General features: G+C 37.7%; 1 protein-coding gene across 3 annotated transcripts in view; it reads right to left on the bottom strand.

Annotated features, from left to right (window-relative positions):
• Positions 1-27,870, bottom strand: part of trim62.1 (tripartite motif containing 62, tandem duplicate 1) — a 43,337-nt gene that overhangs the window by 12,049 nt on the left and 3,418 nt on the right. For all 3 annotated transcript variants that reach the window (XM_007549873.2, XM_007549866.2, XM_007549882.2), the window contains exon 3: positions 203-298. In XM_007549873.2, the coding sequence (XP_007549935.1) occupies positions 203-298 (96 nt within the window). The remainder of the gene's footprint in view (positions 1-202; positions 299-27,870) is intronic.

Below are 27,870 nucleotides of genomic sequence, written 5' to 3'. Positions count from 1 at the left end.
AAAGTCCACAATCAAGGGCTTTTTAAATAAAACACAAAAATACAACACCACCATATGGACGATAAATACAGCTTCTCTGGACCTTCAGATATCAGTAATTTGGAGCTGCTGAGTTTACACACAGCAGGGAAAGTGGCAGTGATCAGTTGAAGTCTCTGTGTGAGAAATGACATTTGTGTTTAAAGGGAAATGCTTACAGTACCTTGGTCTCCGTGAGCTGTCTCCGCAGGAGATGGAGGGCCTCGGAGTGTCCCTTCTCGCTGTCCTGCAGCGAAGCCAGCTGCTCCTTCATCTCCCTCTGCAGCACAAAACAACAAATCATCAATACATGGCCAGAAACGTGTCAGAGCAGCAGATCCCCAACGCATCCAAACATGTTTTGTGGTAATTTTAAAGCACTCGACTTTTACTTTGAGCTGAAAGATTATAGCTACTCTGAAATAACAGTGGGAAGATACTTCCTCCCAAATCCTGTTGTGTTATGATAAAATTATATTACTTGTTACAGCTCCGTTTGATCGGATATGAGGCGGCAGAGATTTAATCCTCAACTCCCAAACAAATAAGCCAGATGGAGAGTGAGATATGAAAGAGAATATGAAATCTCTGGAGATTTCAGGCTGTTGTCAGAGAAAACTGGGTCTCATCCCAAGTCAGCAGGCAAAAGCTTCAGCGAACTCCACCTCCAAGTCTGCCTGAGGCAAGAGACAGGTGCCGAGATTAAAGAGAGAAACAGAGACTAAACCCCAAAATGTCTATGGACCGAGGCCTGCATGCACTGCCGCTAATAAACAACGGCTACAACAAGAGATTACCGTGCAGAACCTAAAAATCACTTCAAAGAAAATTCATTTGGAGTCCAGCATTCATAATTACTTGATAATGAGATAATTTGCAGAATTATCGAGAAAACATGGTTTACGTCCTGAATGGAAACGTAAAGAAAGCCGTACAAAGAACGATTAATCAAAACAGGCCGCTTTTGGAACTGCAGTGTATTAAAAATAATTTTCACTTAATTTTATGAATGAAGTCCAAGGTTTTCAGTGAAACAAAGCAAAAACTTCAAGAAAGGAGATAAGACATGAGCATGAGTAAAATCCACAAACCAGAAGCAGATAGAAAAACTTCAACATCTGATTTAAATTTTTATTAATCCAATAAAAACTAATTTGTGTTGATCATTTCATTTGATTTAGGTGGAAAAACACTTAACAATACAAAGTTGGATGTAGGTCACAGATAAGCAAAAATAAATTAAAATAAACCTTGAATTTGGGTCGCATTGCTGTGTGAAAAGCACAGAAAAGGAAGATTTTTTTTCTGTATCGTTTTGATGAATTTGTAAATTGAATTTGTTTTGTTCTCTTTGAGGCGCTGGTGTAACCGGATGGTTGGAGGCAGAAGAAGAGGATTGCTCTGGATGTCGTTCTTGACACTATATGGTGAGGGTAACACTGAGGGACATATAAAGTGAAATGAGATTTGACATAAGAGTCACTTCTGAACAAAAGCACAAAAAACAAACAAAAAAAATCCAGCTGAACACTTCGTGAAAAACTGGAATATATGCAAGAAAAGATCTTTGATGGAAGACGATATGCAGAGGTTCCATCAAAATAAGATTTTTACATAAAATCCCTGCAAAATTTCAAGAGGTGTAAATGTAGATTTGTGGAAATGAATCCAGGTTTCTTTCAGAACAGAAACGAGGAAACCGTGTGTTGGTGCAGAGAGGAAGGAGCGTGACTCTCCATGTTAATGACAGGAGTGCGGCAGGCTCAGTGGGCTCTCCGTCTCGTCGCTGCACATTTGTCTGCAGCCGTTCGTCGGCTGCTGAGGTAGAGCGGGAGTGACAGACTGGCAGAGAAAACATCCTGCTCCACTCCTGGCTGGCTGACTGATCAGGGAAGGGCAACTTTGAGCTCAACTGAGGTCACACAGACAGACGCAGCAGCAAGAACTCGTCGGCTTTTAAGTTAGATATGGATTTACTATGTCATCACAATATCTTGTGGTACTATTGTGATAATAAAGGCGACGTATTTGCTACCTTTTTTGTTTAGGTAAATGTATGAATGTGACTACATGACACAGAAACGATGGCCCCCACAAACGCAAATACTGCTCTTGAAAAACATTTCCATTTATAATGCACTTCTTTAGGGTTATTTGCATCACTAAGATTATGCATTAACTATATTTAATTATACTTGTACATTTATTGATAAAACAGTGGAGAAAAACAAAAGTAAAAAATTAACAATACAGACAATATAGGGCTGGATAATGAACCAATAAAAATATATATCACAACAGACATGTAATTAATATCAATAGTTAACACTTGTGACAGAATATCCAATATTAAAAATAAAGAATATTCACTGAACTGCGATCCAGAACCGCACAGCATTCTGGGAGATGTAGGAAAGGCTTCAGCTTATCAACCTCTCACAGCGATCCAAGCTAGGTTGGTGGAATCAACTGACTCACTGGCTCTTTGGTTGCCTAGCAACTCACTCATTCTTTGGTTGCCTAGCAACAGTCTATTGAGTAACTTTTGTAGCAGTTTAGGGTCACCACCTCTACCTCACAACTGGTAAAAAGTGAAAATTGTAGATAAAAAAGATCAAGCCACCAGTTTCAGATATTTAAAACAAGAAACTACCGGAAATCAATAACTATCAAACTGATATTAAATACTTATATTGCAAATACAAGTTTCAGTCATATCGTCCAGCCCTACAATAATATATAGACAGTTTTTTTTAATCATTAATTGAAATTTAAGTAACCATGGTAAAAGATGAACATGATAAATGTTCAACTCAATTTTAGCCCTCTCCTCACCAAAATTAGACGTACAGTTTGAACATTTCTCTCCGTTATGCTAATGAAAGACGGCACTTAAAAATAAACTTTTATTGGTAGTGTGGGTCCGGATTTAAAAAGGCAAAGGAAGCTTTTATAAGGAGTAAAAATGAACCTTGGTGGTGCCATTATCCCCTCTAAGGCCCTAAACCTCATGTATAACATGCAATTACATAATCCTGTAATCTTCCTGGAAGCAAAACGCATCCTTCATATGGAGACTTTACTGGAATGACATTTCTAGCAAAGTAAAAAGCGACTTTTAGACAGAATACACAAGAAAATATCTTAAAAATACAGAAAGATAGGATGTATGGCTAGGAGAGGTTATAAAATGGAAACAATTAGTGTATATAATAACATAAAAACACAGATAACGAGTATAAGCAAACACTCCTAGCAGAGTCTGTGTGTGTGTGTGTGTGTCTCCCTCCTGTCCATCCAATCTGACCAACACGAGTCTGACATGACATTTCCCCAGGACGTGAAGCTGCAGGAAATGGGGGTCATGTCTGAAGGATTATAAATCTAAAACTCATTTCATCCTTCTGTCATTTCCTTCCTCCTCTCAGCCTCCTGTCATGTCAGCTGCTCCCAGGTAGATATACATGGAAGACATGAATAAAATAGCAGCGGTTTTTCCCCCACAGGTTCCTTAATAAAACTGCACAAGGCAGCTCTGAGCTTTATTACATCCACCAGCCTCACAGCCAGCCTCCGCTAAGAGCTAAATAAAACTACATGTGCCGCAGCCTGCATCATTAAAAGCAAATAGAAGTAATGAAGCCTCACTAAAGATCCACTTACTGGACCAGGCATACAGAACAAATCCATCCTCTAATGTTTGGAGAACCTTTCATGTCTGTTCATTGGCAGTTAACCACAGAAGTAACCAGCAGAAATCACAGTGATTTAATGGGGCATCATTAAATCCATTTGACAACATCCATTGCGGTGAGGTTGCAATTCTGTTGCAGATACAAAGGTAAATAGAAGATCAGCAAATAACAAGAAGACCTTTATTATTGCGGTACGCGTCATCTCTAGGTCATATTTTACATAAAGAAAATACCGTCAAGTAAGCGATAAGCAAAAGGTATAGTTAGAATTCATATTTGTAGTTTTCTGAATGATCATCAATCTTTTAGTATGGACTGCTTATTTGGATTTTTACCAATATTTTGTTTGAAATGTTGCTAAATATAGCAAGAAAGTTCCTGACTTGGCCACAGTGAACATGCAGAGATGAGCTGTAGGTTGGGTCTGTCAGTCAAATATCTGTCACAGCACAGCAATAGAGCCAGTGGCTGATTTTTAGTGACTGACGAGATCGGCTTCCCTTAAGTATCAGCCAATCACCGATCTTCCAAAATTAAGGGACTCAAGGTCACTCCCAGGGAGTACTTGGTGAATGCAAGAAAAAAACATTTAGTTTTCACAAAAAGTAATCAGTTTGGTTGTAAAAAGAGTGCCAAGAGAATTAAAGATACGATTACCTGATGTGTGGGTGCAAACTATTTAGAAGTAGGAATACTAAATTAGTAAGATATTGAATAAACTCCCAAAGCTAAAATGAATAATCTTCACAAAACATCAAAATACAATTTGGCAAAAGTAAGATACGAGCAGTTGAACAGTTGAACAGTTTTCAAATCAAGCAGCCACTTTGCTTATCTCAGTGGCCGGCTGTCTTGACGATGACCGGATGAAAAGTGACAAGCTCGCGTGTGTTCCTGTCTGCACAGTTCAAGGACCTTTCACATCGCTCAGCGCTGCACTAAGTGAAGCCTGAGGACAGACGGCAGTCAAAGAACTAGCAACAAACCTCGATCGGTAAATAGCAACGCTAACAAACTTTCACAGATATATAAGCTATGCATTTTTTTACCTCAAGCTTGGCTTTGTTTTGTTAGCAACAAGGGTAAAAGATTACAGCTGAAAATTCAGCACTAATTATTATTTTTGTGTAATTTTAATCAGTTTAGCTAAACAGTTTATCTCAATGTGTAAAATTAGGGTGTGAATCCGAAGACATAACATAAGTCATTCAAAAGCATCACCTACCTAGTTCTTGTGAAAAATGTCTAAGAATATTGATTTATCGTCATGAAAAATGACTATTAACAGTAAATAAGTGACGTACCGAAGAAGACTATTTCAAATGGGAATGGTTTTTAAGAACAATATTTGTGCTTATGGCGATATGAATGCGGTGCCATTAAGCCACCGCCATACAGTTACCCAAAAAAGTAATAAAAGAACCTTTTTTTTCTAATCATTATCACAATAGTACCACAAAGTAACACGGTATAATTCTACTTCACCTTGAGTAGCCGGTGTAGTTTTGGTTGCTCTGTTCAGCAGTCGAGCGTTGAAGACAAAGCATGAACAGTAGGGACGCTCCAGCAGCAGCCTGGTTTTGGGTTTTATTTTACAAATGATACCGGTTGGATGCAAGCGCAGCAAGATTTATGTTATTAGCAAAACAAACAGCCCAGACTATGCAAACAAAGTTAAGTTTCTACTCATCTTTTTGACCCTTGAACTCACTACTAGAGTTTATGCTGCAACCTTAGTGTGCCCTCTTCTCCAGTTCAGGTCATAAAAAAAAAAAAAAAAGGAGGTACCTCTTTAAATTGCACGGAAAATCAGCTGCCAATTCCAAGGAAAGAAATTTGCAAGTTTATTTAGCTGCAGTAAACATGCAACGTAAAAGAAAAACAAAGACATCATTCAAACAGAAGGAGGAAGAGGAAGCAGACATGCAAGCAGTGGTTAGGAGTATTTAGACAATAAACTAAAATATAGCTGAGCCTTTTCATCAACACTTTTCTGCAGAATCCAAAAGAAAAAGTTAGAAAAAAACAAAAATCAGGGCAACAAAAATAATGCAGTGTCAGACGCTAAGCTCTTGTGTTTCTGGTGAATATGAATAAGTTCAAGCTGTGCTTTACATTCCAGGGCGTCACTTCTTCCAGCATCAGCAGAGCCTGCAGTCTCTCCGGGGGGGAACCATTGTGTCCACGCAGCCTGAGCTCAGCCTGAGCGCAGCCATCACAGCCGGCCGGTGACAGCTGAGCTGACTAAGCAGGCCGCGCTCAGAGGTCTGGAGGAAAGTTACACTGTTCCCCTTTAACATGTGGCCCAACAAAACACAGGCAGGCTGGTACCAGAGCACATCAAACACGGTTGCTAAACCCCAGACGAATGACGTCAAGATGGAAACATTTGGAAAAGATGCACTGAATATAAAAAAACCCCCAACGTAGGACTCAACCGGATATTAAAAAAATACTCCATACCATTTTTGAAACCACGGCAACATTTTTGAACAGCCAGGTCTAGTCGAGTGCAAGAACATTAATTAAAATTAGGGCTGCAACTAGCGATTATTTTAGTAGTCTATTATTCTCACAAAGATTAATCAGGTAATTGGAACTGATTTTTCATTTAATTATTAAAACATTTTTTATACAGTATTAGAAATACATTAAATATGCAAAACAACAAATTCAGTTCATTTTTCAATAATCATTTCATTGCCCAAAATGCAATAACAGCTTGATCATTTGTATCAAATGATTAATCTGCAGGTAAACTATACTTCCAACAAGTTCAATTCTGGGTAGAACATATTTACAAAGTTTTTTTTTTTTAATATTTTTTTTATCTTAGATGCAAAATGTAAATCTTTTTGTACAGTTTTGGCATAATTACTGCTCCGAGTGTTGTTCTTTCAGCAAATGACCTTTTGAGTCTGTATGCTCCAGTTGACTGAAATTACTAAATTAGTTGAGAATTATTTAAATAATCGATTCATCTTGATTAACACGATTAATCGTTTCAACCCCATTTTCAATATGACAGTATTTTAATCTTCTTGATCAGGATACCTGTGATCGCACCTCAATTGTGGGCCTTCCTTTCAAGCAAAACAAAATATTGAGCAACAGCTGGACAATAAAACTGTATTTTAAGAGTCAGACAATTTTTAAAAATCCAGTTACTTTGGGATCCTTTTATCACAAAAACAAAGTATAAAAGAACCAAAATCCGACACTAAGCTAAAGAATATCCTTCATAAAGCCTGAAGCTGTACTGGTGAAAGTTACTTCCATTTTCTAAGAGACTCTCTAGAGAAATCTGAAGTTCACTGAATCCAGGAAAAAACTATTCTCCAAGTCAGGTTTCCTGTTTTGGTACATTGCAGAACATCTCTCCGTTTCTGCAGAATTTCTTTGAAACAACAATTGCCTGTAAGCTCAATATTAACACGAAAGGTTACACAACATTCTCACACAGTACTCCATCCATGTGCAGAGTAATTACAGTTTCAGACTGTGTATAAAAAGGGAAACTCACACCAGCAGCAAATGACAGGAGTCAAAAATGGGTCCCTTTTTCTCTAAACTATCCACACCAGCGGCTCTGATCGGTGGCCCAGGTAACTCTGTTCAATTCAAAAACGTTCATGTTCTACGGAAAACTATTAACGGTTGTTCTGTCTCTGGCCACTGGAGCACAACACGTCCGAGAAATGTCAAATAACACGCATCAATTGTTATGACACAGTTTAGATGAACGTGTTTAAAAACAAAAGGCCTTCAAAATGGAGTACATTGTTTTGTTGAACCGACAATCTGCAGATATAAAAAATAAAACCATAAACGCACCAAACTTCCTCAATTTTCTAAATGGATGTTTAGAAATGCAGAAAAATGGCTAAATAATTCAGCATAATGGTTTGAGCAGTGAAATTTGGAGCAGGTATCCCTGCTGATAATGAGCCTGAGTTAAAACTTAAATAAATTCTAAAAAGAATGTGGAAAAATGTCAATTTCAAAGAGTTTATATCAAAACCAGAAGAACCCAAAGAATCTGAAGCCAATGTCGTTTTTGTGGAGAGACCATAGATGTTTTATGTCCATGACCTGAATGATCAGACCTCCACTGGAGATAAAAGTGATGACTACTCACCTAGAGTTAGATGAAAACGATGACAAACCAAACAAGGAACTTAAAGGGCTGCATTGTGTATTTTCCAGCGACATAGAGTCATTCTATACACAATCAGGTAACTGTTATTTTCAGTTGTGATGAAAATGCCACAAGGCAGCTCAACTTGCAAGAAATATGACTTCACAGTCTGATGCCTTAAAATTGGCCTGTCTCTTTAAGAAGCTATTGCTCTTTCCATGCCATCACAACAATACTTCTAATTATGCCGTTTACATCTGTTCTTGGAGTCCAAGTAGTTCATACAGAGCTCATCAGACTCGCCGTTCCACCAGGTGTTTGCTAGTAGCTGCTGCTGCTAGTCTGGAGGAGCTGAGTGGAGGAAGGGGATTTTGTGAGGAGGAAGCTCGGCTGGAGATACAGAACAAGCGTTCAAGGATTTTCTCAAGCATGCATGAAAGATTCAAAGCAACACTCCAGGAATGTTTTTGATGAGGGAACACCATTATAACATTTTATAAAGCTAAAAAAAAGTTGATTTAATTGAATTCATGAAGGTCAACTTTCAGGGTTAGAAAGATTAGAGCAGAAAACAGTTAAAATATTACAGTGAAGAGCTCAGTTTACAGATTATAAAGCCAACATGCTCATTTAGTGGTAAAACACCATTGAGAAGATTTGTAAAAAGCTGCAAGTTGAGTGGAAGGCCTAATGCTGGCGGCCTTCACACGTCCTCTGAATATGGGGCACGTCATGTAAATGATAAATGCTCAGAGGCCGCTGCTCCACTTCCTGAAGGGAGAAAGGACACGCTGTATGCAAAGGTTTCATCCCAACCGCGAGCAGCTAAAATAAAAACTGCAAATCGGTTGAGTTATATTTATACTAGATTTATAGCAGCTCATCTGCTGACCAAGGTCTACAGAGTTGGCACAGCAAGTTGAGTCAGGTATCAGACATCACAGTGCAGCAAAGTAGGGTGATGTGTGACGGGTTTAAGACAAACGGATCCCAGAGCAGCGAGTGTTGCGTTGGATAATCAACTCAGAGAATGAAGAGCCATTAAAGAGGAACAGAGGGACTGCTGTTGGTTTTGGAGTGGAAATCTGAGGCGTTTCCTGATAAGAGCGAGCCGGCTGCTCGTCCCTCGTTCCCTGTGCTTCACCTTCAGCCTGGAGGCTTTTCCAGCTCAGCCTCTGCTGTGCCGTTCCTACATTGGTATTCCAGAATAAGTTCCCAAGATGTGCATATATTTTTAACAACTGAAGCAGAGCGACTGACAGGTGGACATTTCAATTTGTTACAAGGGTATTATAAAATTTCAGAAATATTCAGAGTGTAGCAACCATTTCCAGCTTGTTTCGAACAAGCCATCAGTCAGCCCTGTCAGGAGTGAAGGGCTAATCTCAGAGAGGGTTATACATCACCTAACAGGCAACTCATTAAAAAGCCTCATCCTCTGCTGTCTGCAAACACTGATACTTAAAAAAAAACTAAGGTTAGCTGCAGCAAATTAAACCAACAGCAGCCCATAATTAGTGATTTACTACTAGATTAAACTTTATAATCCAAACCTATAAACTATCATACAACAAAACATCAATGGTAAATTGTTGGTCATTTAAAATAAAAAGGTAGATTTCAGTAAGTTTTTAATCAGTTTCTTTATTTGTATAGAATCAATTATACACAACAGGGTTAATCATAATGTACAGGAAAACAAGAGAAAAGAGAAGAAACGTTAAAAATAGAGGGAACACACAAAATGTACTAAAACAATACACTATATTATAAAATAAACTATTTACATATTTAAGCAAATGAAGAACTGATAGAAACATCTAACCTTTGTGGATAAGATGTTGATTTTTGATTCCGTGAAGGTAGTGCAAAATGGGAGGTATAATCTGATATAATCTGATACAGATGGAATCATGCAGATACTGAATATCCACAGCCCAAGAATGGAGCCTTGTGGTACTTTGTCAGCTTGGATTTATAATTACCAATTTACAAAGTATTTCCGGTCTGTGAAAGAAGATCTGAACCAGACAATACTGTCAACTTCTTTTAATCTGTCAATCAAGATATTATAATCAACTTTACCCAATGTGGCAATCTGATTCAGTAAAACAAAGATACAGCAGCTATTTGTGTATCAGTATTTAATAATTTTTCTGTGGAAAGTGATTCCAAATCATTTTTTGTGGAGTATATCTAAAGTATTTGAAAGAAAATGCATCTCAGAAAGATTAAATGCATAGACAAAATGCTACTTGACATGCTATTGGCTGGTGTTTGCAAAGCAGCCAATCAAGAGGAACCATTCACTTCCCTAACAGCTGATTGGCTGTTCACCAAAGGGGAGGCATGAGGAAGGCGGTGAATGCCAACTCTGGCAATCGTGCCAAGATTTCCAATATCTTGGTAAGTACTAAGGTATATTTGGTGTTTGAACTATTAAAATAACATTTATAAGAGTCTCAAGTTTTCTCAGATTCCAGATATTAGTTGGTGGTGAATACACACTGTACATGTTTTCTGATTTATTGTTGTTACAACAAGTAATTAAGTCCGTAGACTGCCACATCATAATAATAATAATATAATTCTCCCATCGATTCACACAAAGATAAGCAGATCTGCCTTAAAATCACACTAAGTAATGAAAGACTTGGCCATCAGCACAGTGGGTGAACCCAGGCTTTCTGACTGGATGTCCACATGTTTACCTCAACTGGTTGGAGCTGGAATCAGAGGATTAATTATAACTGAAAAAAGTAAGCAGGCAAAAACAAGCAGCCAATTGCAAGCTTAAGCGTTCCAATATTAATGCGATGCCATTAAAGCACAAATGGATTTCTCATTGTGTAGACCTCTTTCATTACGTTAATAAGCAGCATGTGCTTCCGATCAATGAGGCATAAAAGGAAGCTTAAAGCTTTATAGGAAGCAAAGCTTTGAAACCAGGGACCGTTTTACTCCTCCTCTAAACTTAGCATGATGCAGTCCAGGAAACAAGGTGAAAGTAAAGGTTTAAGGAGTTTGATTAAATATTTTACAGCCTTATGGTTGACAAATCATTTCAGGTAATGCACATGAACACTTGGTGCATCATTCAGGCCAAACCACTAAAACTATATCTTTGAGCCCATATATTGTCATTTGTTATGGACAAATTGACTTTTAGCAGCTCAAACGTACAAAGCTGTGAAGAATAATTTAACCCCCTTACAGATTTTTGTTTTTGCTGTACTTGCACTTGTTAAATGTTTTGCAGATAAGCAAATGTTGATATTTGAATATCCAAACCGACACAACTGTAACTCCGTCTGGTTTGGTTTTAAGTAATAACTTCTTAAACCACGTAAAAGTTCTTTTTTTGTTTTTTTTTCCACCATTGGTAAAAGCACCTATCACTTATGATTACTGGTTTGATCTAAGCAGGGAGCAGAGTTTTGCTTTTTCACAGATTTTTCTACACCTTTAAATAAATTAATCTAACTTTTTACCCAGGTTATCTTTGTATAAAAACGTTTTCTTGACAATATTGAACACCCAACTGAGACAAAGAGAGGAAAAACAAACAATATCAGCAAGGAGGAAAAAACTTTTTGTGATCAAGGAAAATAAATTGCTTTGGCTCTCAATTTCTTGGCAGGATCAAACTTTGGAATAAGCCGTCCCTGTTCTGGTCAATATTTGAATTGTTCTGCAACGATTTTTCTCATGAAGTGAAAGTCAAACAACCGTAACTGAGACAGAGGAGATTTCTTCACTTTCTTCCCAATTTCTTCCATTTTCTCAGGGGATTGACTGGTTGAGAGGCAGAGCTTTCTTATCTGGAAACCTAACCCACTGCAGGTAAGGCTCCCAGCATAAATTACTGTGGTGACAGATTCACGAAAGATACTGACAATCTTTAACTGGGCTCAACATTATCAAATATCACCAAGAATGTTAAGCAGTACTATGCATGAAAAAAGAATGGAAGAAGTGTTAAACACTATACAACAATAGGCCTGTCTCGATAACAAATGTAGCTAAATTGTCCCAGAAATAACTGATCACTGGCATTTTGAGACCATTTTCCACTGATATGACAAAAGTATAATAATGCAAGTCTTTAAGATCAGTAAACTCATTTCTAAAGAACATTTAACACATTCTAAGACATTTTAATTATCCTTTAATTATTCTAAATAAACAAGCAAACCAAAAACAAATTAAATGGATTTATGAAGCCTCGTAAACAAACTTGCCCTTCAAAATGTATTAATTGGGCTCAGATGGAAAGGAAAGGCAATACTGCCAGTTACAACTTATTAAAAAATAAAAGTGTTAGAGCAAAATCTCTTTAGCGATTACAAAAATTGTCTTTGTATGACCTTTTTTGTAGTTTGCAGATTAAACACCTCAATAACGGTAGATTGTCGGTAAGACAGAGGCAGGTTGTAGTTTCTTATTTTTTTTCCAAGCTGAGAAAACTGCATGAGATGATCAAGTTTTAGGTGCAGATGAATGTATGTTGTATTGCCATTTTTAGTAACTGTTTGGTTAAGGTTCACCGCGGTAACTCAGTTTGAGATTATGAATATAGAAAAATTACATTAAATAATCAGTTACTATTGAGGAAAAAGTTAAGAGCTTCTGATTTTGAAGAAAACTAGACTGATGAAGACTATTTAGGATATCAGAGTTTCTGCAAATATGCAGTTAAACACTTTGAAGTTGGGGACATTTGTGACTGAAATCTAGATTAAAAAAAATATGGATTTAAATGTAACTTGGGTAGCAAACCAGAACCGCACAGCATTCTGGGAGATGTAGGCAAAGGAAAGACTTTAGCTGCTTGACTTCTCATGGCCAGCTAAGCAAGGTCAGTGGCATCAACTAACTCACTCTTTGGTTACCTAGCAACAATCTGCAGAGTAACTTATGGTTACCTAGCAACAACCTGTTGAGTAACTGGCACAGCAGCAGTTTCAGGTTACGCCACCTTGCCTAATAACTGCTTAAAATAAACAGTGTGGCATGAAAACTCTGGATGAAACAGGAAAGGTCATGCCACCTGTTTGGCAGTGTTTCAGATATTTGAAACAAAATTATCGAATCATTTACTGAAACACTTGGGTTTTTAAGCCATATCATCCAAGAAATGTTAAAAATCAAGTCAGTCCTTAGACCACTTGGGTACATATTTAAGTTCATTATTTAAATTATCAGACAAAATTGATTGTAAATGTGCATGACCCGTTTAAACTGGAGAAACTCTGGATAATTTGAAACTCTGAGTTTGTTTAACGGTTAAGAGATGACATGCTTAGATTAACTGGTGACTCCAAAGAATTCCCAATCAATCAATAACAACCATAAACACAGAAATCCGAGTGGTTCAGTGTTTTTCCAATCTTACCTTTTCCCTGGATAAGGTCCAATCACAACTCAAACAACAGATTATTTTTTCCTGCCACAATGTGACGACAGAATTTATTAACCCTTGATATGTTCATGGTTAACTCCTTTTAATGACAACCAACTTCAGTAAGATCAACCTCCAGAAAAAGCTTCAGGATTAGCAAAGACTTCATGTCGTCAATGGGCTCACGTAATGTGTGCCCAGGGAAAAAATATCCCCATGTGTAAAAACATGATGTTATTGCAGGCCAACCGCAGCCCGAACAGCACAGATAACTGGTTTATTTGCCTTCATTTCATCTTAGCAGCTGGAGCCCGTTGTATCTGGTGTGTGGCTCGCTGCAGGCTGCAGCCCGGCGCCAGCTCCATCCGGCCAAATAAAGCGCGTGCCTGTTTCTTTTCCACTCGGTCCTCTGACTTCACATAAATATTTACAACCTGTGCCTCTTTTGTCACATCCCTCTGTGACACTACAGACCAAGCCAGTTCTGCTGGATCCATTTTAATTGTGGTTTCCAGTCAGCTCAGCAAGTTTGTAGATCCCTGATGGTTTCTAATAATGCATGTGTATTCTTCTTTTTTTTTTGGATGTTGGCCCAGCAAGCAGAAATCAGCAGATTCAATCAGCACAGCTCTTAACTAAATATGTTGAATCTTTATGAGGCAGTTTTAAAAGACCATCAAATGCAACAAAACATAAAAATACATACATTGTATTATGGCTAGCTAAATGGAGCAGAAAGTTTTAATCACAATAATAATGATAAATATGATAGTAAAGAGAATTTACCTCACATTTTGTGGCCAATACAAAGAGTCTGAGTCCCAGACAGATAAACAATGCTCTAAAAATAAAGCTAACCCCATTATCAAACAGGTTACTTGTTACATAAAGTGCTGCCACTGATTGCATTTAATAATATTTTCCCATCTACTAGTATTTGCTAATGCTCTCATGGATCAAACAATGAAAAATAAACATAATCCAGTCACAGTTCTTTTGGTTTTTAGTTACCTTATGTATTCTTTTTTTATTGTATGTCAAAACTGAATATACAGTTATAAGTGTTTTTAGAGGCTCAAATATGAGGTTGTGGTCTCCAAAGACATCAGTCAACTGTAGGTCACTTTTTATATGAAAAAAGAAGTATTGTATAATAAATGCAGCTTACCACAGCGGGCATAGAAAAAATAGTTTTTCAATGAACAAGCAGTAGAAAAAAATGTGCATTACAACCTGGAGATGAAAACTCTGTGCGGCATCAGAGTTGTGGGAGTGTTACCAAGTGTTTTCAGTTCAGCAGAGATGAACAAAAGCTGCCTTTTGTTTTCACAATCTTAGTAATCTGATGTTAACAAAGAACTGTTTAATTTTGCATAATTTACCTAATCCCACTAAACTAAACTCAAAACAAGATTTCCAAGTGGGGAGGGTCGAACCGGAAACTTGGTGCCATGGGAATATTACCACATTTTTCATCAGCCGCACTAAAGTTTCCCATGTGTGAGCACAGAAACGGAGCAACAGACCTTCTACACGCCACTGAATGAATACAAGGCAAAAACTAATGTAGTTGAGTAAAAATGTTTTCAGTCTTATTCTCCTTTCAACAATCTCTTTTTGTCAGATAAAACTAGAAAAAAACTAAAGTATACCCAGAAATAAAATACTAAAGTCTAAGTTAAAATGTGCTCTGAAAGTAAAGCTGCACATTTTCCATTGGGATTTGAATGATTAAGTCACATACTTTGTACTAGACTGTCAAACCATGTCCAGCAATTTTTCGGCTTTTGCAGGAGCTTCAGGTTTGTTGGTAAACAAACTCTGGTTGCATTGTATCGGGTGAAAATCTCCAGGATTCAAGACTTTCTCCCAGTGACCCAGTAGGTCAGAGGCATGCATCCGACTGATAGGAGACCTCGTTTTAAGCTCCCAATCAGCAGCTAGCCTAATTAAATCAACAGCAAATCACGAACACTGGGAATTACAAGAGATTACAGCCCGTCCAGCCTAGCCTAGACCTCCTGAGAACAATGGCCTGTAATCTGTCTTAATTCCCCAGCTAATCAACCCAGGGCTCACGGTCTCCTGGCTGCAGAGGGAGGGAGCACCAGCTCACATCCACGCAAACATCAAAACAAACAAACAAAAACAAAGACATCGCTCTTCAACGTCATTCGCTTCAGATGAGGAGCACGAGTCTGCATTAAGTTTAATACAAATCCACAGGACATCTTTTACATCCCGACATCGCCAGAAGATTCATCAAGCCTCAAAGTTTAGTGCCAACAAATAATGTGATCCAGGAACCCATGTTCCATTTAAATCCTATACAGAACTGTAGCAGCTTGAGCTACAATGATTCATCAGGACAGCAGTTTCATCAAAACCAAAGAGTCCTTAGCAAATCGCTACAGCTATGAAAAATTCACTATTTTGAACCATTATGGGTCAGAAGAAAGACTTCAAATTACTATTTACTTTCACCTTGCACATTTGCTTTAATATTTTTTGTCTTTTGTACTTTTTCTTTTTTAACACAAGAACAACGTTAATTTAGCCTCGTCCTAGCAAGTCAACTTGCAGCATTGTTGTGTGCAAAAAAACAGTTTTTCAGAGGACTGCATAGATGCATTACTTGGTATGCTGCTACATTTGCAGTGGGTTTATACAATTTACACATTTCAGTAATGAAACAATCATCCATAAGTCTTGCAATTCCTTAAAGTTCTGTTTGAATCAAAAGCTGTACCTCTGTCAAAACAAAACAAGAAAAAACAGGAACTCATTTTCTTTGACTGAGACCACCCAACCAGGTTAAAACTAAAATATTGAAGGATTAAAAAGACCAATTATTCTTGCCTATTTTGCAGAATATAATCCATCCATTCACAGTCATTAATCATATGATATCAGATGTGTTAAACATAATTTTTGCAGTCAAAGTTCAGGGGTGAAATCGCAAATATCAAACTCATTGTAACATCAGTGCGTGCAGTATTCATATAGAAACTGACTATTTGGAGCACAATAATTGTTGGTTAATATATTCCAGGTGTTATAAATGGGCATTTTTCATGCTAAAGTAATATTTAGCCAGTTGGAAAGAATCTATTAGCAGAAAATGCTCACATGGGTCAAAAAAATGGCATTGCCAAAAATCCTAAAGGTCACATAGTGATGGAAGCACAGATGAGAAAGAGAAGAAATAAGAAAATGCATATATTTCCCATCTGATGGCATCATCGCAATATTTTCCAATATCTTGCAACCCAAAACAGGGATTTACATTTTTTCAGCAGCTTTTGCCGTCATCTTTTCCGCCCTGCATTTAAATGTTCATTTGACATGAAACAAGACGAACTGCGATATTTATTCCCCTTTACAGACTGAACACAAATAAATGTAACGCACAACAGATGCACAGACATCTGACTCACTTAAGTGAAGTGCAAACCGAGTAATCATGCAAACAAGACCAAGTGCTCGATGCAACGGATGTGGCATCAGCTCCGGCTCTCCTCCAATCGGTGCAACTGTTTATCTGTTAATCTATCAACAGCGTGGGCTGAAGTAAACAAGCCGCCTGGTTCTCTCCCGCCTCGAGCATCATCAGCGTTATCAGTAATAAGTGCGGTACGAGCCGCAGCTTCTTCCTGGAAGGGCATATTCTGTCAGGAGTCTTCTAATGAAACGTGACTGATCTGCCTTTCCCGATGGCTTCACGTTGTGGATGAAAGAAGCCTCTCTGACATGCCACGCTGACACACTACCAAGCTGGAAAAAAACTCATTTGTTTTGGGATTGGTTGGGTGGGAGCTGAAGTCTAGCTGCTTTATAAATAACATTCATCCACAGACTTTTAAAAAGAGGCTTCTTTTCACAGGAAGTTGTAGAGAGCAGAGCATCAGCTGAAAGAAAGAGAAGCAGACTAAGGAGAGCCACGGGGAATGGCAGCCATGGGTGCCCTTGAAATTGCCTGACTCATTACTGCAGCAGCAGTAGCAGCAGCACTGCCATGCGTGGTGATGGCAGGCGCAGGGAGAGCTCACGGTCAGGCGCTGAGTGAATGACAGCGTGGGTTTTTTTTATTATTCTACCTGGTGAAGACTTCAGAGGCTGCAAAGCTCAACCTCCATTTTCAAATAATTAACACGTAGAGAGGCAGATGGAAAAACACTTTTAGTGTTTTTAACATTAACCTCCTGCTTGCTATCTGATAAGGAAAAAAAAAAAAAAAACATTGACTGAGATGTCAGCTGCAGTCTGGGCTTTACCGAAACTAAAAATCAGCATGACTACACAGTCCTCCAAGCACCTATAGAGCAGTATAGAAGTCGAATCCGCAAATATGCATGGATAGCAGCAGGCTGCAGTCCATTTCCTCCGTTATCTGCTGCTTTTCTGCTACTAGGTAGAGCGGAAACGTATCCCGAGGGTGAGCCGACGGCAGGGAAGAGACAGTCCAGCCCTGCAACACGGAGGACGCTCACAGCTCACTGGCAGTCCCCATCATCCCAATTAAAGCTCAGAGGATGCTGTGGCTTCCATTATGTCCTCTGCAGGATCTCACTGTCGACTTTAGGCCACAGCTGTTTGGTTAAAAAAAAAAAGAGCCTTGTTTTTTCCAAACCCAGTTACCATTACAGCAGTCTGGGCAGTTTCCATGATACAACTCAAGAATTTTAAAATAACTACCGTCAGAGTGTCATGCTGTGATACAGTGATCCACAAATGGGAAAAATTTCTTCCTCTGTGATCCAAACATGAAACCACATCGTGTTAAATGCGGAGACGTCTGATTGGGCGAATAAACCCTCAGATCCATTCGCTGTACGGCTAAAACTCTTTGCCATCATCCTCACATATCTAATCAATAAAAAACGACTCTGTTCCACGATGCGATTACTTAAAAAGCTATTCTGTTGTGTATGTGGTGTTAGGTTAGAAATGTAGTAGAGGACGTGTGAAACCGAGTAAAATTACAAGCGGTAAAGAGATGTGTAATATTCCAATAATGTTTTTATATTGAAGAAATTGTAATAAACAGATGTTAACCCTCAAATAAAGTAAAGTCTCATTAAAAGGAGGTAATAAAAATGTGGGAAAGTAGTAAGGCATATTGACAAGGACTCTCTCTCTCGCCAAAAAAAAAAAACAAAAAAAAAAACACCCCCGAAATTAAAACCCTTTGAGTCTTTTTAATAAAAACCTTCTTATATGACATGGCAATTATTTGAGGCTAGAAACAATCAAGACTATCTGTAGTTATCTGTGTTTATTTAGTGCTAAAGTTTCCTTTTTCAAAGATGTATCTGTCCTATTAAACATAATATATAATATTATACATTTTAATTTCTCAAACAACATTAAAATGCCCCTTATTTACATATGGGGGAAAAACAGCATTATAAGTTTTCTCTTTTTAATTAAAGGTTATTATTTAAGGAAGACTTAATGATATCATAAAGATGCAAAAACAAAAACAAAAACTTCAGATGAGAGGAAAGAAAAGTAGTTTGGCAGAGGTGGCATAGCACGCCATGGAAAAAAGTGCAGAAGCAGAGCTGACTGGTTATAATGGAGCGTTATAATATGACCATTATGGTTATGGTGGAAAGCTAACACCTTCTATTCCAGCTGTGTGCTACAACACAACCTTGTGTTACCTCCTAGGGCAAATCTGTACTCTTTAGTCTGTTTTTAACAGTCAATATTTCATGAGGAAAATCAATTATGTAACATAAAAAAACCCTGCTTTAGTGATTTTCTCATCTATATTTTTAGTAATTTATTGCCAAAATTGTGTTGAGTATTACAAAATAAAGGTTAAACATCTAGTAGAGTCCATTAAAGTACAAACGATTCTACAAATATGTTCCATCAGTTTATTATTTGAGTAATTTAATAGCAGCAAAACTGGATCCAATTCTAGTTGAAGGTGCATTTTTTTTGCTTTGGTACTCTACATACAAATAATATTCTGTGCCATCCCTGATGATGTCCAGATTAAATTTGATCCCAATCAGAATATATTGGCTCCAAGGGAAATCTCTGCAACGATCCAAACAGGAGACAAATCCTCCCCGATCCGTCTGCAACATCCTTCATGCGCAAGCAGGCAATTATGTGCCGACTGGCCAGGTGTGCACACATCATCATGTCACAATCAGTGGTGGCGTGAGTTTGTGGTTTAAAGCGTCGGCCTCGTAGGCACTTACGGGGTGGAAAAGGCCGCAAATCAGCAGGAGGTAAAGCTCTCAACATGACGAGGCTTACGGTCTGAGGTCAACATAGTGACATGGCAGGCTTAGGGGATTACATCCTCCACACACACACACACACACGCACACACACACACACACACCAAAAGCACGTGCTGCTGGTCAGCCAAAAACCCGTCAACACAGAGAAACGGCGGAGACGGCCTGACGTAACAGATGGGTGACATAACTGAAGGACTGGAACGCCAGGTCGTCATTTTAAGAGTTTCATAATAAAGCGGTTATTATGCAGAACTGTTTGGCATGAGAGCAACCAATTCTGCAAAAATAAGAATAGTGAAGTTCATTCAGACTGTTAATCTTGTCAGCATATTGAAAGCTTTGTTTACTCCGGATGTGGAAATTAAATTGTAGCTGTTAGAATGTGAGTGCATTCGTGAGGTGTTGTCTAAAGGATGCCGTTTGTGCAAAAAGGTAAACAAGTGCATGTCAACACCATTCTGATTTTTAACTCTAAAGAGCAGAATGGTGCCAACACTCCTGGATCAGTTAGAAGTAAAAACAAATGCATCTATACAGTCTTCTGCATGTCTATAATGAGAGTGCTTTGAGAAAGACGTCCGTTTCATCATACTTTGTTTTTCCACTTTTAACAATAAGACAATATTTCCCTCTGTTAGATGTTGAGTAAAGTATAACTTACACCTTTTGCACAGCTGATTCAACATGATGATGTTTGCACAGGATACCAGTCCAACAAGGACTGCTAACATCTTATAATGCAGACTAGTTCAATGTTTCTTCAAAAACGACAAAAGACAATTTCTAAAGCTATAATAGGCAACTTTCATAAAAATGTTTTTATATATTTGTTAAAATTATCAGTAAGTCATAACTGTAGAATTTCAGACAGAGTGGAAAAAAAAAAAAAAAAAAATTAAGTTCATGTGCTTCAACTGTGTAGTCCTACGATCATCTGCAGAAACAACCAATCAGAGCCAGAAGGAATGTCTTGGCACTGTTAATCATGCCTGTGTACTTGCTGCTCACACATTAAAGTGTAATTTCACAGTTTTAGGGAATCAGGATAGAAAATGTGAATTCAAGTCTCAGATACTTCAAAGTTGTTAAAATTGGCTGGATAATACCTCACTTTATGAAAGATCGTTTCACACACAGATATCAGAGTAAAGGACTTAAAAAACCTAAACAACTTGATAACAAAGGCTGGTTCTGATTTGGAACAACCATGAAACCTCTGGATTTTATTGTGCAAAGACGGATTCTTCATAAAAATAAAGAATATTACGGACAACTCTGAGCATCCTCTTTATGAAGCCAGTACACAACAGAGGGTATTCAGAGCCACAGTAACACAGACTGCTACAGGAGATTCTTCCTGACTTCAGCCATCAACAACTATAACAACTGTTAAGAAATTGAGTCCTATTATCTATTATTTTTTGGCATTTAGACTACATAAGAATTAGATTTGCTATATTTTAATTTTACATCTCTTACCCATCATTAATGAAACATCAAAACAATAAAAGGTGGCTTTTATATATATATTCCCTTAATAATGTAACCATTCATCAGTTGGAAAAGAAAACAATTATGTGATTAACTGATTAAAAAGTGAGGAATCAATTAATCACATGATAAACGAAAATGAAGGGCAATTTTCTTCACAAAAACGCAATTCGTTAATTTTACTTCTGGTTTTGGCTGCGAGTGGATTTCATTTCCATTTTATTTATCATTTCTGGTCGTCGTGTTTTATTTGGGATATTTAAAATGTCCTCCAGTTCCAGTGTGGAGTGTTTATTGATCTTTAAGAGGGTGAACTTGCACTACAATGCCATCATCAATAAATTACTTGGAAAATAGTCTCAAAAAAACAACAACAATGTTATTGTTTATCACAATAATTTCCTGGACAATTTATTGCCCAATAAAATATGTTATCGTGACAGCTGTAGTCATGTATTCAGTTAATGAACTGAAGTGTAGCAGAAGTTTGATGGTTCCTCCCCCCAACAATATAACCATCTATTGTATCTACCAACCAGTTCCTTATATGCAAAACAAGAAGGCACATTAGATCTGTCGAACTGATTCCTCCATCAGCAGCTGTGTAGTGTTCCCAATGCAACTGCTGGCTGCTGTCACCAACAGCAGGGAGCAGCAAAACCTGATTGACTATGAATCACCTCTGCAGAAAAATGGAACATATAAACTGGTGGCAGAAAAAAAACACAAAACGGGTAATGAAGTGAGACGATGAACGACAGTAAATGATATCCTGCCGGAAAGATGAACTATACAATTGTTTTGGTGCAATATCTGGAAACCCGGGTGTGCTCTTTTGTTTTTGGTTTATTCTGACTACCCTTAAAATGATTTAAGTTATTAATATGTAATTTTTTTTTTTTTTTTACTGAAAACATTTCAAAGACCCAAACAAAGGGAAATTCAGAAAGCATAGGGAGGAGAAGGAGACACAGCCGAACTAGACTTGAATACAAAACAGCTCAACAAATAGGGGCAAAGTTCTGGCTCTCTACCTATCAAATCCTATTTTGCTCATCAGTGAACTTTCCCACACTACAGAATCTCTTAAGGTTTAATTCATAACAGGCCACCAAGCTGGTTTGGCATGTGCCCCTCTGGCCACATTAATGCTGCAAAGAGACCTGATTGCTGCTGCTCTTTAGCACATCCTCACCATATTGTTTTGGCATTCAGCTAAGCACTGTTAAGCCTCATGTTAAGTGAAGTTTGAGCCTGCAGGCAGAGCTCACACACAGTCGTTTCTATTTGACACAAAGCTCTCGTCTGTTTACTGGAAACAGAAAAGAAAGAAAATTATGTAGGCATGGCCACTATACACACACATCGTATTACGGATCAAATGCAAAAGAAAACACACCCACTATGAGCTGCTTCCATCTCGTGCTCGTTTGTCGATTACATAACAAACCGTAAAAAAAAAAAGTCGAGAAGATGCCAAGCTTATCAAGGGTCAGGGCCGTTTCCGACGGAGCCTGAGCGCTCAGCATTGTGGAGCTGGGTAAGCACCCAGAGCTCTTGCCAGAATACAAAATGCCAAAATGCCGCCTTGAAAAGAAGTCCAAGCCGCAGGAGGAGCTGCTGTCCAAGAGGAGAGCAGCATCTTGTGTTGGGCCTAATTACTTCTGTTCAAGGATTTCACAGTTTTTACCTTTCTCAAGTCTTCCGTACAGAGGCCGATATAAAACTGAAGAAGACTGCACTGATATTCACAGAACCTGGTTATATTTATGCATTAAGTGGGAGCTGGAGCTCCATTTTCCCCAGCAGACGTTATGGTTCTGACTTACCAATGTGTTTACTTGTTAGTGTGTTTAAATCCTTTAGTTAACTCTCAAAAGATGAGTAAACAGATCATACACAAGTAGAACTGGACGGTATGGATTAAAAACTTACGATACAAGTACTTCATATATCAGTCGATGGATAATTATTGATCAGTTCTTCGTTTTAAATATCTGAAATGCCGCCGAATTGGTGGCATGACCTCGTGTTTTATCCAGTTTTCATTTAGCGCCGTTGTTTTTGATTTTTAGGCAGTTATGAGGCAAAACCTGAAGCTGCTGCTGCACCAGTTACTCAACAGGTTGTTGCTAGGCAACCGCAGAGTGAGTGAGTTGATGCCACCAACTAGCTGAACAGCTAAAGCCTTTCCTCCCTGCATACATCTCCCAGAATATAGACATATTATGCAGTGATATTGATCATGTGTCTATCTCGATATATACCATGATGGATTTATTGTCCAGTCCTAAATTACAAGCAAGTGCTTTTTTCCCCTAGCCAACATGAATTGGGGCTACTCTATTAAGGTAATAAAAGTTACAAATTATTCCATACCAACAATTTCTAGAAACATTTCTGAAAGTTTCAGCAAATTAAATTAAGACTTAGGACTGTAAAGTTGCTGATTAACTGTCAAACTATATTTAACCTTGAAGCTAAATCTTAGTTAAATATGACTTGACATAAGAGGGTTTTCGTGGCTCTGGTTTGTGAGTCCACTGGTTTTCCACTTAGGTCATTGAACAAAAATATTGCATCTTGTGTCGAAGGAAAATGTGGGTTATAATTTAAGTGAAAATGAAAAAGAAAAGAGTTGGGTTGGAAAATCCAGAAATCTTATTTTTTTGTTTTTTTTGTTTTAGGGTAATTGATTCAAGAAGAGTTTGAGCTGCTTTAAGTCTGACATGGATTTTTTCTGTACTGCTTAAAGACAGTAACTTTTAGGTTTCCTATGCTGAAAGTTGCATTTAAGAATCCTTCCTCTACCACTTTAGTCATCTGTTCCATTAGTGGGTATAAAGGTAGTCAAAAAATAACTTTGAAAAAGCTTAAAAGGACCTCAATAACTCCTCACTTTCCAAAAACAGTGACCTTGAAAAAATCCCATTAAAAATCATGACCTCTTTTTTTTTTTTTTGCCAAAAGATGATTTATGCAATTAAAAAAAATCCCTGTTGGCAAATAAGTGACTTGGGCCTTTATTTTAGCAAGGTGACAAACCGATATAAAAAAAAAACACTTCATGAGATTGGATTTGTGTAAAATACAAATACAAACTACTAGAGACAAATAAATTGGCTGACGATGGAAGTCGGATGATTTTCAGCTTCATTGGTTATTTCCAAAACCTTTCGGATCAGTGAATCCACCACACCAATGCTCCAATTCACCGGTTCCCAGGAACCACGCAGAGACAACCAGGCCTCCAACCTCCACTGTTCCTCGTGGGTGATCCCAGGCCAGCTGGGAAACGTAATCCCCCCTCGACAGCCCTCTCTGAGCCTGGTAGACCTCCAAATGACATGACGACTATTATTCAGCAACTCAGTTCCCCCATCGGACAGAGTTCATAATTCAGTCACAGTCTGATCTCTGATTCGGAGCGCCAGAGCAGAACGAACCTCTCCATGTCGAGGATGTATTTTTAGATGAGTCTGCATCATGAATAGTCAAAGGCTGCAGCAATCTCAGAGATGCAGTCTGAGCTCCGATGAAGCAACAACGTTGACCATGTGAGTTGGATCCGCCTGGCCCAATTACATTTAATGAGATTTCTACACTCTATAAAGAGTCAAGATATACAGAAAGACTGAGAAATTTGCATATAAATCCAGACTAATGATCATTTAAACCAAATACTGGCATGTTCTGACAGTATTTGTTTTAGTCATTAAGACAGACATGGAATAATTCTAGCTGATAGTTGACCATTTATAAAGTTCATTGAAACTGGTTGGTTTCTTAGCCCTGATTTGGCTTTTAATCATAATCCCCAAATTTCAGAGGGAGCTGAAATGATATCCAGTAGGGATGCACCGGTATGAAAAACGGCCATAGTGCCATTATTGCCAATAACTGATATTATGAGTCTCTCAAATGACTTCCAGAAACAAATGGCAACAAGATGGGAGCAAGTATCGGATGTTAAATATTGGTTGCACAGTTTTATTTATTAGACTGATAATAGGTCAACAGTGGCCAATACTGATGTTGGTGCATTCATCAAAAACTGTTTTGGTGCATCTTTGAGATCAATGTCCTGCTGGAAGATTTAAGTGTCCAAACTCAAAAAGGTTTGTCCCAATTTTAAGAAATCTAATAATTTAGAGGCATTTATTTCTCTTGGTCAATTATTCCATTCACCTTGTGCTCAAAGCAACATGCCTTGTAATTCATATTAAGGGTAGGCGATACGGACTTTAAATCTTTTCGCTACATTATTTGTGATATTTATTCTAATAATAAAACTGATATAAAAAGATATCTGCAATATTTTTGCAGACTTTGACTGCATGTTACAACAATCACAGCCTCACAAACAAAGAGAAAAAAAAACTGGGCACATCAGGACAACAGTTGCATAAAGAAACGTGATTTTTATTCCAAAGTTGCATATCTGTATTTAGTTATATTTCTGAACATATTGAAACTCTTCTGGACACAATAATCAATTCTTATAAGAAATCTTTCATGATACAAGACTTCTTTCACGATAAATGCTCATCACTATTTGACATTGTGCTCTGAGGTTTTTCAACTCCAAATGTACTGCAGGGTGTCATGGCCGAGTACATCCAGCTTTTTCTCCATTTTAACAGTTTCCTTTAATCCAAAGCCTACAGTTTGGTTACATGGTTGAACATGGGACACAATTTGGTGTTCCAATAGAACAATAGGAAACAAATCTAAATGGGTTTTGTAACGGATAAATCAGGACATATCAGGCTCCTGGAATAGTCTTACTAAAGCCCCGAACTAAATCCCATTTAAAATTCCTGGAATATGCTGAAAAGCCGGGTCCGTCCCCTGAAACGGACGAATTTAATCAAGTCCAACTTTTCCGATTCTGACTAGAGGAGTGGACTGAATTATACCAGAACCTTGAGTTCAATGATAAATACTGGCTGTGTTACAAGTACAACTTGGTACAGGAAGCTCAACCAAACATTAGAAAGGCTGACGTTCACATTTGAGCCCGTTCTCATTTTTGACTCCATGTGAATAGGAGAAAGTCGTCTTCAAAAATCACTGAAGCGGTCTCATTTCATCCAGGAAAAAATGAATAAAAACACAAAAGACAAACCCTAATGTACCCGAGAGTCACACCCATGAAGAGTGTATGTAAACTTCTGCTCCATAGGTAACGCGAAGCATGAAAATTTGGAAGCACTGAGGTGAAGGGGGGAGCTGGAATGTGTTTCTATGCATACTAAAGCACCATAGGAACCGGATTAGGAGCTTTGTTTCACAGTTATTGGATTTTGGCTCAGCAGGACAGGAATTATTCAAATACAGAGGGGAAAGAAAAAGAAAAAGAAAAAACAGAACCATTCTTGCATATGTGGAAAAAAAAAAAAAACTCGACCCAGCATGCAAACATACAACACATTTGAGCTTTTTAGAGGAGCTTCATATCCTCACAGCCGCTGCCAGCTACTGTCAATGATCCTGGATGTGAAGAGAATGAATCATTGAGGAGCCATTGCTTTTCACTCCTTTTACTTCACAAACACTTTAAATCTGCCAGCACATTCAAATTTAATGTGGTGTTGAGTCAAGATCTCTGAACTGAAACAAACCAAATTTCTTTTAATTTTTAAACACGACTGGAGCGCGGACCCGGCAGGAAATGAAGGGGGGGGAGGAAAAGCGCTGATGTGCAACAATGACCACGATATTGTATATTCTTGGTATATTTCCTCATTGGATTTATGTATTATTCAGATGTACTATGACTAAAACACATTTCCCAGCAGAATTGTTTTTTTTTGTATTTGTACAGTTAATGAAAATATTGGTTTCTTAATACACTGTTTCACTTTAAAATCATTTTTAAAAGATTTTATTTGCATCTGTATGCAGCAATGAGTAATGCTGAATGAAAAATTATGTTTCCCCTCGATTACAAGAAATTAATCAAGAAATAAAAGTAATACATTAGAAATATTTCCAGTTTGGTAAAATCTTAGTCACTCAGAAGCAGATTGCCTGACTAATTAACCTGCTTTTATCAGCTTCTTCTACATGAATTGCTCTTTAAAAAGCAAAATAAAAAACAATATTATAAGAATGAAGCAGCTTTACTTTAGGAGTGTATTAAGATTTACTGACTGTTTATTCTGAATTTTTCTAATGTATTAAAATAAAATAAAAATCACTATAACCCTCAAATTGTAGCAATCCGTATTTTTTATACTGCAGTATGAATAATTATTGCCTCTAGGACTTGAATAAAAGAAATTAATTGAGTATTTGTTGTATTTCTGTGGATTATTTCTCTGAAAGTTAGCATGTAGTGAAAATTTCATACCAGTCTTAATACTTGCTATTAGAGCAAAGCAAAGCAAAGGATTACAACTCAATGTTTGTTTAAATTAAAACTCCTCTTTATTTTCTCCCCACAGTATTTACCACCTTAAATCCCTTAAAAATTAACTTGGATAAGATTGTTTACATTTTGTAACTTCACGGATGCTAAACGCCAAAGTCAAGGATTCATTTAAGTGATCTGATATAATCATTAAATATGATTAATATTTATGCTAAGGTTAGCCGATTTTATTTGAAATCTACGCAAAACAAAAGACAGATTTTCAACACAGATTTTTTTCCCCCCAACAGAATTTAAAATCAGTTTGCAAAGTAAAATACCAACTCCTGTTGCGTAACTTGAAACCAAGACGAAGCGAAAACTTTAGAGTTTAAGTTTGGAGATGACTGAAATTGAAACCAGAAAATATTCAAACAGTAAAAAAAAAAAACATTCTGCATCCTCTATACTCGTGATTCAAGAGGATTACCAGAAGTGCTTCCCCCTTA

The sequence above is a fragment of the Poecilia formosa genome, unplaced genomic scaffold (genome assembly GCF_000485575.1).
Source record: "Poecilia formosa unplaced genomic scaffold, Poecilia_formosa-5.1.2 Scaffold2, whole genome shotgun sequence".
Classification (NCBI taxonomy): Eukaryota; Metazoa; Chordata; class Actinopteri; order Cyprinodontiformes; family Poeciliidae; genus Poecilia; species Poecilia formosa.
Note: the sequence above shows the minus strand (reverse complement) of the source record. Positions and strands in the feature narration are given on the sequence as shown.